Source organism: Rhizoctonia solani, chromosome 11 (assembly GCF_016906535.1).
Source record: "Rhizoctonia solani chromosome 11, complete sequence".
In the NCBI taxonomy this organism is placed as follows: domain Eukaryota; kingdom Fungi; phylum Basidiomycota; class Agaricomycetes; order Cantharellales; family Ceratobasidiaceae; genus Rhizoctonia; species Rhizoctonia solani.
This window is the reverse complement of record NC_057380.1, coordinates 1,406,488-1,418,664: the sequence shown is the minus strand read 5'-3', so window position 1 is coordinate 1,418,664 and position 12,177 is coordinate 1,406,488. Positions and strand designations below refer to the sequence as shown.

Sequence of the window (12,177 nt, the reverse complement as noted above, 5' to 3'; positions counted from 1 at the left end):
AGATCCCAGATCAGGTTCTTTTTATTTCAATTATAATATGGATACTCACCTCGCGCAAACTGATGGTCCTGACAATAATAACGCGCCGATATCCCCACAGTTGGTAGATTTTCTGGGGAGTCATCAAAAAGTGAGCGTTTGCTTTTAGTGCTCGCGCAACGCAGTAGCTGAGCATAAAAAGCTAAATGACAGCGGATGTAAGTACTACGTACAGAGATGTTAAATCCGCTATATTGCCATTACCGACTCCTCGCCAACCAGGGCTCTGCGGCTTTCGAGTGGACAGTATGGATGAACCTCAGGTCTCGGCTCGCCAAGTAGCAACATATGCCAATGGGGCAATGCCTTTCATTCAAGAGGTCAATAGCGTACACACCGAGCTGATTGCCACACACGATCAGCGTACAGCCAACTATGTCCATCATGGCTGGTCTATCGATGCGGTTAAACAGTCTCACCCTGGATTTTGTCACGTATAGATGCAAAGAACCGGCTAAGCGAGAAAGGAAAGTGGATGACGAGGCGAACACTGGCCCGACGTCTGCGAGTGCAAGTGATGGTTGAGGATCTTTCTCCAGTACCGGAATTTGCAAGAGCAATTATTGAGGCACTGGAAAAACCAAGTCTGTATAAAAGGTTCCGAGCCGTTTACCTCGCAATGAGTCGTTGGTTAGCCTATATTACGTTAAGTGCTACCCAGCCACTGACTAATATAATGCGTTTTACTTTGATAGGGGAGATGTGGTACCATTGGTATATTACTTGCCCGTTTTGGCCGTCATTTGATCATTAACTCATATCCAGGAAATCGAGATGGGATCTTCTCTAACCTTGACGGATACGGAAGTGAACTTCGACCAGGTAAGCCCGTATCTTTCAAGTCATCTCTCGTTGACCTCCTTTCACGATAATCTGATACTGTATCATCCTACTACTTTTAGCTCCCAAAGACGAACGTATATAATAGTCTCACCCACTTGTCGACAATCAAAACCGCACGTATTAGTAGATATGTATGTGGGGATTAACTTGGCTCATTTAATTAGCTGAACTGAGTTTCCCATCATAAAGGGAGGTGCCACCAGCGCAGGATGGGAGGACGGAAGGTGGATTATAATGGACGGTATGTATATTCCTATGGAGGCGTAATCGAGGTCGGAGCCAGGTTAATGGTAACCGACCACTTTAATGCAAGTAGCTCCTACCTCGGAATGGCAGACAATCAAAATTGTCGCAGTCGCTCCAATTTTTAGCCTTCTCGCTGACGACATTCAAGTACAAATCACAAACCTGTACAATGAACGGTTATCCTACGTTCCCCCTCTCACAATCAACCCGATACGTTGGCAATGTCAAATACACGATGACACAAGTAATGCTTCAAAGACGATTTCAAGGATAATAACTCATAGCTCGGATAACATTGATCGGTTTGAAGTCGACTATCTCGGCGATGCAATACCGCAACTTGACAAGGATGAGGCCAACAAACATACATTCACACTTACCCATGGTTTGTAACGGTTACATGCACTTACTCTGGTGTGCGACTGATACTATAGTTATATTTCAGGAGAGCACATCGTTGAAATTTTGGCTAGTGGTGATGACGATGGGCTTCGTGGAGTGCAGTTTATTACGAATAAAGGACGATGCTCCGCCATATATGGAACACTTGAAGGTGTTCCAACTATTGCAAGGAGTAAAGGTGGAATTTTGGCAGGCCTATCAGTGACTAGCAAGGTACATCCTACACGGGGATACTTGGCCACCTCATTCCGGGTAAGTAGTCTTACCTCACCATCGGTCAGCCCGCTTTAGACTGAATAATTCACTTCGATCAGGGCATCTGGCGCCATGATTTAATACCACATGCACCCAAAGAAAACGACGTGTTCTCGGAGTATTTTGGTGCAAGGACTCACCATGGAAGTGGGTTCAACGACCGCGCGTTAGTGGGAAACTCGAGTACCATGTGTATCTCAAGAGTAGAATTTTGGGCCGGTGTCGAGATTGATAGCATTCAGGTTAGTAAAGCATTATCATTAATCAAAATACTACGAACTGATGGTGGAGGGACGCATTCAAATTTCTGAAAGCTCACATATACAGATACAGCTGGCGCGCAGAATAACCCGGGAGAAATACGTACGGCACGTCACGGTGGGCTCGGCGGGACTCGCTCCTCATTGGATTTAAGAGATGGAGAGTACATTACCTCTATCGTAGGGAGGTACAATGAAAAATTCCTAACACAGCTGTGCTTTAGAACCAATCTAGGTGGGTCATTTGTAAGGGATCAGGTAAGACGCATCTAATATAGTGGTAATTGAAGGCCGGGCAAGTGACATGTATGGTGGAGGAGATGGCAAGCCATTCTCGGCGACGGCCCCTTTTGATAAATCTGGTAAAAGCCTGCGTTTGCAGTACATACTTGGAAAAAGGCCAGTAAAGAGCATATTTTTAGATATAACTGAAAAGTGACGCTGCCCAACCCTAAAGAAGCAATAGATTGAACGGCGTTATGTTTGTTTGGACTCCGCATCCTTGAAACTGTTCTGGTTCATCTCGTGATTATAGGTTGAATCGAATGAGGAATTTTCGGTTTCCAGAAAGCTTTCGCATAATGTACGGGGCTACACAAGTGTCAAGCATATGCTGGTACTATAAGAAAGGTTGGTTATTTCTGACTTCAGGCAAAAGTAGGTTTATGCTCCTGTCAGCTTCATGTGACTTAGTTTGCTTGATATTGGACCCTATTTGTTACGGAGCAACTGAGGCTTGCTGGCATTATGTTCCTACCCGATACACGGACTTTGCGCAATTGAGAGAGAAGATGATATTACATAACATAGGAAAACGAAACCTCCGGCCTCGTGATCGAACCGAAGTCGCATCGAGCCACACTAGCCACGAGCCCTTTATAGTTCCTTGATCTCCGATTTCAGATATCAATTGGGGGCTATTCGACAAGAGCAGTTGGGGCTTCTTGTTATTGTATAACGTTCGGACCGCGTTATGTGACCGTGGGGCCCCAAGATCGGTTAGAGCCAAACACCAGGATTTCCTTTAGGATCGCTGGATAAACATCTGTCAACCTTCAAGTAGGGTCACGTGGTATAAGATACAAACCAACCTTCGTCACCTTGCCACCAACCAAGCGATACAACTTGTTTTACACAAACTACTTATACCACAACATAATAAATCCCATTGCTTTAAATTATAATCTAATTAAGAATGAGTCTCAGCCCATTCAGCTATACTAGCGATTCAAGCGATAGTAGCATAACACTCTCGCCAGAAGCAAACATTCTAGGCGAATACGACAAGACAGTGAGTTTATGTTTACCATTACAAAAGCGTATTGCTCAGAGTCTATAGTTGAGAAACAATCGGTGTATGTACGTTGAATGGGAGCTTCAGCTGCGCTGCTGAATTGTACGTTTAGGGCTTTACGGCTTTCGGGTGGACAACATGGACGGACCTCAGGTTGTAGCACTCCAAGTAGCCTCTTACGTTATTGGATCATCTCCCTATATTGAGGAGAAGAATGACACATTCGTTGAAGTAGTCAATACTCATACTAAACGGGGATCTAACTATGTTCATCATGGATGGTCAATTGGCGCAGTTGCAACACTATCGCCCTGGATTGCGTCCCGTATAGATGTAAAGAACCGCCATAATGCAGCAGGGGCCTGGGTCACGAGAAGAACAGTTGTTTCGCGGCTCCGTGTTCAAATACAGGCTGAGGACCTCATTGCGACTTCAGACTTTCAAACAGCAATTGAAGAAGCGCTGAAGAGGCCAACCAGGTTCGAACAGTTCCATGAGGTCTACCGTGCCCTTAGTCGTTGGTTAGTGTGATCGGATTGTTACAGAATAACCGGAGGCTCAAATTATCACCAATTTGACTAGGGGAGACGTAGTACCACTGGTTAGTACGCTTACGGTCGCGGATGGCTATGGGTACTGGTTCTAATGGTTTCATTGGCGAACAGGAGGTAGAATGGGATACTCTCTGTCATTAACGGACACAGAGGCAAACTTTTCTCGAGTGAGTTTACTACTCCAAAACGACTATCCTTGTTCAAGCATATATGCACACAACCATTTTTAAGCTTCTACCTGGAACTTTGGACTACAGCCTTACCCATTTGCCAACAATTAATACGGCCAATGTGACAAGAAAGGTTAGACATCTTACCTTAATATCTGCACGGTTTATAATGGTTATGGATATCAGGGTGCTACGAGCTACGCGGGATGGAACGAGGCGTCAGCTATGATAGATGGTGGGTGCTTCGTATTTCAGGCAAATAATTTACACTAATATCTGGATTGAATATTACCAGTACCACCCATTGAGTGGCGACCAGTTAAAGTTGTCGAAGTCTTACCAACCCTCAAACTCCTTCCCAACGAGCTACAAGCGCAGCTTACCAACCTATATGCTGAAAGGTTAACTTACGTTCCTCCCCTCACTGTCGCCCCAATTAGTTACTTGTGCAAGGTGAACGATGATACTGTCAACGCTTCAAAAACAATTTGGAGGGTGGAGATTCGTGGGACAGCCCATATCATCGGACTTTCGACTCACTACTTCGATGGTGTGATATCCCGAGGTGGCAAGGATGGAGGTAACCACCATATGTTCACACTGACCGAAGGTCTGTGTTGACCCTATGCTAAAGAGTATATCTAAACGTATTACTTAGGGGAACACATTATCGAAATGTTGACCTGCGCTGACGGTGAATGGCTTCGGGGAATACAGTTTATCACAAATATGGGGCGTTGCTCTGTCATATACGGCTCCCTCGAAGGGACTCCGGTCATTTCAAGGAGCAAGGGTGGTATTTTGGTTGGTTTGACGACAAGTACCAAGAAGCATTCCGAGTGGGACTATTTGGTTACCGGAGTCAATGTTAGTACTACTTTTTACGAGCCCCAAACATATATGGACGATGCGACTAAACAGGGAATATGGCGCTGTGATTTTCTACGAAGCGTGCCTAAAGAAAACGACGTGTACTCCGACTATTTTGGCGCAAAAACTCACAACGGAACGGGCTTCAATGATCGTGCGTTGATAGGAAACTCGAGTTCCATGCACATATCGAGTGTGGAAATATGGTCAGGAGATGATGGCATCGATGGGATTCAGGTAGGTGACGGTCTTTACTAGATTTAATAGTTTATTACTCATATCTTATAAGTTTATATACAGAGATACGCGAAATAGTCAAAGTGAGAAGATAAAATCAGTACTTCATGGGGGATCCGGGAGTAGCCATCATCAATTCGAGCTTAGAGATGGAGAGTATGTTGTCTCTGTTTCGGGGAAATATAACGACCGCTTCTTAACTCAGTTATGTTTTGGAACTAACCGAGGTAAGCCGTATTTAGCTGGGCATGAATTTCATCTTCACGTATCATTGCTCAAGGTCGTACGAGTGATATATACGGTGGAGGAAGCGGTCGGTCGTTCTCCACCCAGGCCCCCATCGACAAAGCTGGGCGATACCATCGCTTGCAATACATACTTGGTAAAAGGTGAGCAAGATTGTGGTTTCTGTCGTGAACTGGCGCTAAAATGGTTCGGTGCTTCAGCGATAAATCCAGATTGAACGGGGTGATGTTTGCCTGGACTCCGGATATGTCATAGTCTCTTGTTTTATGCTATCATTTTGGATAAGAATGCTTTATTTATGGTGGTAGATTACACGAGATGTATGCGCTGGACGCGAGTGTCGAAATCGAGAGGTCTTTAATTCAATTCAGCCGGAGAGTATGTTCTTGGCACCAGCTGGTTTTATTCCAAGGAAGTGTTCCGTATGCATGTGAGTCATAAAATGGTTCTTCGCCCGTGGCCACATGGGTGAATCCAACGATGCACAACTATAGTCATAGTTTACGTTGCTTTGGCGAGGAAAACACAAAATATTTGTTTAGTCACGTGTCTCTTATTTTCCAATACGGCTCAATAAATTCAGGTAATATAAATCACGTGGTAAATGTTATTGTGAAGACCCAACGCGACCACTCCCTCATATACACCCAACTGGGTTGACTGAACCCTTTGATTAGACGCACTCGATGGCTGATACCTCTCCCCTCGCAAAGCAGATATCTATGGTCAGTGACTGGCTGGCCACAGTGGAAGTGATACGAACCAACCTGAAGCTGCCTGGTGGGTGTGGACATAGTCTGGGGCTGTACCAACCCTCTCTGACTTTGCGAAGATCTTACTACCAAGTCTGGATTACGCCAGGTTGCCCGTTCGCCTCATAAAGTATATCCTCGTCTTGAAAAAGCGTATACCGATCACCTCAAGGACCCACTGGCGCTTGGTGCCCTTGCCCTCATATGGGGAAGGATCTGGACTGAGTCTCGAGCCAGGCAGGCCTTGTATGATACTGGTAAGAAACTCGAAGCCATAGAGCGCGCTTACTAACTCTCTGGACAGGGTTCTTGATTAATATCATTCGCTTGATCACTACAACGCCGGATTGTCGAATCCCTGCGCTCCAATCAATTGTTACAATCGTCCATCACGCGTCTCAGCCGGTCTTGACAGACATCGCGCATCGTACTACGCGTACTTTGCTACTCCTCCTTCGCTCAGATGCCGAATCCGTTAGGGTTCATGAGCTTTGCATCATCATTCTTACACACACCGCGGCCGCCTCCTTGGATACCCTTCGATCCGATGGTATCGATTATAATACGCTCATACAGGCTTTGAGTCGTGCAGTACACCGTCCCAACTCCACCCACACCATGCAAACACATTTTTTGGGATTCCTACGAGCGACGTCCTCTCGTTTGCACTTCAACATCTCTGCCGATCCATCGTCTGTCCACTTTATTATTGCTCACTTCCCTAGCACCAATTTCGCAACTCGGGGAGACGCATTGCTTGCTCTCAATGATCTTTATGCCTCGGGTGCCGAACAGGAGCGCTCTTCCTGGGATCCAAATGCGTACTATCGGGCTGCCTTAGCAGCCCAAACGGAACTCTCAGACGACATTCTGGAACGCATGGAAATCCATATGGGTGGTCAGTTAATGGCATGCGACATATATGTCAACACTCGCGCCACAGACGACTTCCAAGACGCGATGGCCACGGTTTTGGAAGACAAGGATATGTACACCCTTGCTAAGAGACTATATCCCTTGATCCTATCGACCGAGTCCAGTATCCCCCAGGGAGCATTCCGTGACAAACATGGCGAACTTATTCCACTTGAGGAGCTAGGCTTGCCTTTTTCTTCGTTTATAGATGCGCTACCGCTTGCTGCAGATGCCATTCGTATGAGGGGAATACCCGGGGAACGACTGGCAGCCGACGTTATCGAAGTCAAGCATGCTCTATTGACTCGCCAAAACGCTGTCGTGCGCCAAATTTGCTCCGAGAGGATTGAATCCGATTCTCATGTCGCATTCTTCTACTATGCCATGGTTCTGGCAGCCAGTTCCTCTGGAGGAGACCCATCGGCCAAGCGTATGCCCACCGCTGAAAGGCTTAAATTGGCGAAACGAGGCCTTTTGTGCGAGGGCGCGTCGAACTATATTCGATTGGGATTGCACAAAGTTGCGTCGGAATGTGCATATAAACTTGGCATAGACCGACTGAAGACTGCATCTGGCCCCCCAATGGGTAGAGTGAAGCCATCAAATGATAACACGGAGGATTCAGATGAAGATGAAGAACTTTCGCCCCGTCGGACTATGAAGTACTACACTGAGGCTGTCGTATATCTGACCAGCGCGCTCGAAGATGCAAGGTCATATACGCGGAGTGCGCCATTAGACTACAGGTTGCACAAGAGTGTCTTACTTATGGAGACTATCTTGACCATCGTTCTTGAAGGGACCCGTTCGGGAGCTCGAGGTAAGATTATGTCTACTCATCTGTGCGAATAACTAGCTAAACATCTTCCAGTCATTGATTTCTCAACAGGAGATCGTTGACCAACTCTATACTACCTTATATTCGGAAATACCCAGAACACACTCCCGTCTTGTAATCAACTCCATCATACCCAACTGGGAGAGTGCCCAGCAGGAGTGGGATACTCTACTCAGGAAGTTCGATCGAAGGGCGCCCGTGGGTGAACCTGAACACACCCACAATCATCCTCATGATGTTGAAGAGGGGCTTCACGACGAACTCGAGCCTGAAATGGACTTTGGCTTCAGCGGTCGACCTCCGACCTATATATCCACTTTGGATATTCCGGCGCTCGTCCATCCTTCGGGTGCATTGATTCCTGTTGTAGATGTGGATAAGTCCCGCCAAGAGGAGGAGCTGCGTCAAGCATATGTGGGGTTAGCAGCTTGGATGGAGGGTGCTCCCAATTCAGCTATTTCGAACAACCTTTCCAATTCTCTTAGTATCCCCGGCATGTCATCTATCGAGCCTTCTCCAATCACGCCGATTACACCCGTCGCCATTTCCCCTCAGATCCCTGTCGTATCTCCTTGCCCGCTTGATCGTAAGCCATTCATCGACGAGCAGATTGTGCCAATTGCCCAGTACATGTGCTCTGCGTGCCACAATCCAAGTGATGGATCCGATCTCAAGACATGCAGTGGGTGCAGGCGCACGAAGTACTGTGACGAAGTTTGGTACGTGTTCCTTGTAGATATAGGCTGAACTACGTACTTACATATTCTTTATAGTCAGAAGAAACATTGGATTAACGGTCATGGGGACGAGTGTCTTCCCGAAACTATATAGGTGTTGGTTCACATCATACCCACTTTTAATGACTTGGGCGACTACGATCTTTCTGCATTTCAGGTTATGATTTAGGCTTTCTCCGTAGTACAGTGTTTTTGGAATGAATATAATAGTTTTTGTTGGATTATAGACATTTGACTTCACTTTATCAGTATTACCGCAGAAATTCCTGGGCAGGTAACGTTTGGAAAAGTACAGAACAAACCAACTTAGGTCTGATTACATCAGCGACTCAGGGACTAGTCGACGTGTTATGACCAAATCTGAACCCAGTTGTCCTAGCTCTCTTTACCCGACCACCGTCGCACGTACACGAACCACATTAGTATTCCTATAGGTATGTATATTTAGGTAGATGTGGCTTGTAACAAATTTTTATAAACTCACCTATCAACTCCCTAGCGTTGCTTCAGCATGGATTTCGAACCGCTACTCGAGTTCTTACAACCTCATCTCCCACCTTTTGTTTTTCACTTGTTATTAAACCTGGCTTCCTCACTTGCCTCAACTATCAATACGCTTTCTTATGCTCTAACTCATCCTTCTGACCCCGACTCTACCGAGGCTCTGAAGTCGCTCGTGCCTTCGCTTTTATCATTCTTGGCCCTATACTTCACGATCGTGTCTGTCTATCGAACGATACGAAGTGCCATCAATCTAGTTTTTTTCTTGGTCAAGTGGATTGGTATATTGTCCATGCTAGTTCTCGGTTTCTCTTATGCTATGGGTGGCAATGCCGCAGAAAGCTTTGGTGATCTGGCTGCTCGGCTTCACGAATTTGAGGCCGCGTACAAAGAACATGCTCAACCTCCCAAAGAAGGAAAAACGGGCCCCCGGAGTGTCTGGGATCACTTCGACGCGCGTGACCGTGACAGCAAGGATAGCGGGAAGCTCTGGTGGAAAAAAGACAAGGATACAACTCCCCAGCCTCGACGTTCGGGTACGTTTATGAGCAGGTCTCATCCTACAAATGGGTTTGGGACGCTTTGGTTGATACTCGGGAGGACACTGGTTCGGAACGAGTCAAGCGGGCTAAAAAGAAAAGAGTAAACCTCAGGTGAACGCCAAGAGCAAACCTGGCCAGCGTGTTCGATAGACGCACTCAAGTTGGGGCATGTGTCGCTAGTATTTGGTTCATTATTGGTACGTCAAGTAGCCTCTAATAATTGGATGCATTTGCCTTACATGAAATTATTATCTAGCATTTTAATTTGTACCTTCTTGTATGTCGAACCTCTTTTGCTTTTGTTGCTATCTTGGGGGTCATCAGTACCCTATGGAGTTTGGTGAAAATAGAACTACATGGGTCACCAAGTAGTTGGGCGAGGAAATACAAACGTAGATTTCTTTTATATTCATGATTTTGTGTTATTCATAAGTTAGTGCCGCCGAAGCTACTCGAAGGGGTCAGCGGAGGGCGCTAAATGGGCGTGGGCAATATATTTTCCTCCTACGAACATAAAAACGTCAAAATCGCGCAATGCCGGCAGTTTTAATCAAAAGTTGTTTCCCTCCGAGGTCTTCTAAAGTGGAATTGAAACTAAAAGGACCAGCATTGTAGAGATTTCCTCGTAAGAAAGAAAGGAATTTATTGTGTATATATAGCCAATTAAGTGCATACAAATAGAGTCATAATCGACGAAATGGCCCCCAGCTAGAACTTGCAGCTGCGAATCGAAAGCACGACAGAGTTAGCGCTCGCATTAGAGGGAGGAAGGGGAGGGGGGGAACGAAGATAGCAAGAGAGAGAGAAAGGGTTATGCCGAAAGAGAAAGAGAGAAAGAGAGAAAGAGAGAAAGAGAGAAAGAAGAAAAGATCAAAACGGATCACTCACTTGGCATTCGACTTGTTCTCCGTCAGCATAGGAGGCTCCTGCTCTTGTCGTTGCCCTGGTACGTGTTGCAGATCGACTTGACGCTTGTGTACGAGTTCGTCTTCGTGTCGATCGTCGCTACATCCCCGTAGTTCGAGTTCACGCCTGCGAGCACCTTGCCGTTGCGAGCGATGATGTTGCTGATCTGCACCTCGCGCTTCACCTGCGTGCTGCAGTTGCCGCACGATCGATAGAGCTTGCCGAAGTCCTGGACGCAGTACGAGTCGATCTTGACAAGACCTGGACGAGACTGATGAGGAAACTCCAAGCTCTGAGCTGGGATTACAACTCACCTCCCCCGTTGTGCTGAATGACCTTGTCGTCGGCGTTCTTGGCGCCTCCGCCGGTGATGGTGGTCGTACCGGAGCTCTGCCTGATGGTGATTGCGTCCTCGCATACGTCCTCGAACCAGACGTTGCGGATGGTGCAAGGTCCCTTGCAGTGGACGCCCTCGTTTTGGTTTTTTGCCGATCACGGCATTGCTAGTGGATATATGCGCATGAGTATACATACGTGTGTGCATGTGATGGAATAAAGGCCGCAGACAGTAGGCTACTTACGATAGGGTAGCGCCGGACTCGAGCAGGAAGACAGCATCCTTGTCGCCACCTTCCTTCTGGCCACCGCATGTGACACCGCGGTGGTAGCGGAGGTTCTTGCCTGTGAGTACGTGGTTGAACGTTGTTTGAGTGAGCGTCGAGCAATGGTAGGCCTGGATGCAAGAACTGCTTACCGTCAAAGGACTCGCCGGCCTTGATGGTGCGAGCGGCATCGAACTTGACGTCGGTGGATGAAGATGGTTCGGGAACGAGCAGCTGGCTGCCCGTTTTTCAGAAGGTGCAGCGAGCGCGGTTTGGGCAAGGACGCCGGCGATGACGGTCAAGGTAGCGAAAGAGATATGAACCATAGTATACTAGTAGTAGAGGTAGTAGAGGTAGTAGAGGTAGTCAAGCAAGCTGTTCTTGTTGTGAGACTGAACTGATGATGCTTCACAGTGTAATCCGCGTCCTACTTTTATAGTCATCCAAGACTATAGTACGCTCCACCCCTGAGCTATCACCGACTATGAACGAGCCTCAACGGCCCGTTGCACATGGTACCCACGAATTATCTCATTGTCCAAAGTCAGCGGATTCAGCGGGCACGGTCGCTTAGTGCTCGCGACGGCGACCAGCGCGCCTTTTTTCCTTCGTCATGCCAAGCCAATCTTGACGTGTCGCTATTTTCATCCTTCTCACAGTGCTTGATTGTTTGATTTTTCAGAGTAAAAGGGCACAAGATGGTAAGAAACAGTAATCGGTGGAAACAAGCGTGTATATATTTGATTTGTTGATGAAATAATTCAACTTAAGCGACCGTGGAAGAACCTTATACAACCATGCCGAACCCCGATATAAATTAACCATACAGATGCAATTTGTAACGCATGATATCCAAAAGGCATCACCTGGCTGGATTGCAGCGCGGGGTATGGTTTCGGTGAGTGTGAAGCTCACGATGGTGGTTATGGCAGAGTCAAAAGTGGGCAAATGCAAGGCACTGCACTCCA

At 46.9% G+C, this 12,177-nt stretch overlaps 3 protein-coding genes across 3 annotated transcripts; 2 read left to right on the top strand and 1 right to left on the bottom strand.

Annotated features, from left to right (window-relative positions):
* Window positions 1–287: 287 nt before the first annotated feature.
* Window positions 288–8,752, top strand: RhiXN_10472 (Jacalin-like lectin domain protein; the record flags this gene model as incomplete). The annotated part of the gene is made up of 28 exons (XM_043330288.1): window positions 288–402; window positions 453–669; window positions 735–753; window positions 805–861; window positions 942–1,013; window positions 1,072–1,123; window positions 1,199–1,513; window positions 1,574–1,782; window positions 1,845–1,951; window positions 3,252–3,336; window positions 3,385–3,400; window positions 3,452–3,860; window positions 3,922–3,944; window positions 4,005–4,060; window positions 4,125–4,196; window positions 4,250–4,298; window positions 4,359–4,673; window positions 4,722–5,170; window positions 5,223–5,326; window positions 5,376–5,397; window positions 5,451–5,559; window positions 5,788–5,846; window positions 6,094–6,196; window positions 6,249–6,425; window positions 6,473–7,842; window positions 7,883–7,903; window positions 7,955–8,640; window positions 8,695–8,752. The coding sequence occupies 28 exons, from the start codon at window positions 288–290 to the stop codon at window positions 8,750–8,752; spliced, it is 5,346 nt and encodes a 1,781-aa protein (XP_043184385.1).
* A 417-nt stretch (window positions 8,753–9,169) lies between these two features.
* RhiXN_10471 (MYND Zn-finger protein) lies at window positions 9,170–9,805 on the top strand (the record flags this gene model as incomplete). The annotated part of the gene is made up of 1 exon (XM_043330287.1): window positions 9,170–9,805. One exon carries the CDS (start codon window positions 9,170–9,172, stop codon window positions 9,803–9,805), a length of 636 nt encoding a protein of 211 aa, XP_043184384.1.
* An 806-nt stretch (window positions 9,806–10,611) lies between these two features.
* RhiXN_10470 (pectate lyase) lies at window positions 10,612–11,535 on the bottom strand (the record flags this gene model as incomplete). The annotated part of the gene is made up of 5 exons (XM_043330286.1): window positions 10,612–10,868; window positions 10,922–11,001; window positions 11,189–11,288; window positions 11,362–11,443; window positions 11,494–11,535. 5 exons carry the CDS (start codon window positions 11,533–11,535, stop codon window positions 10,612–10,614), a joined length of 561 nt encoding a protein of 186 aa, XP_043184383.1.
* Window positions 11,536–12,177: the final 642 nt, after the last annotated feature.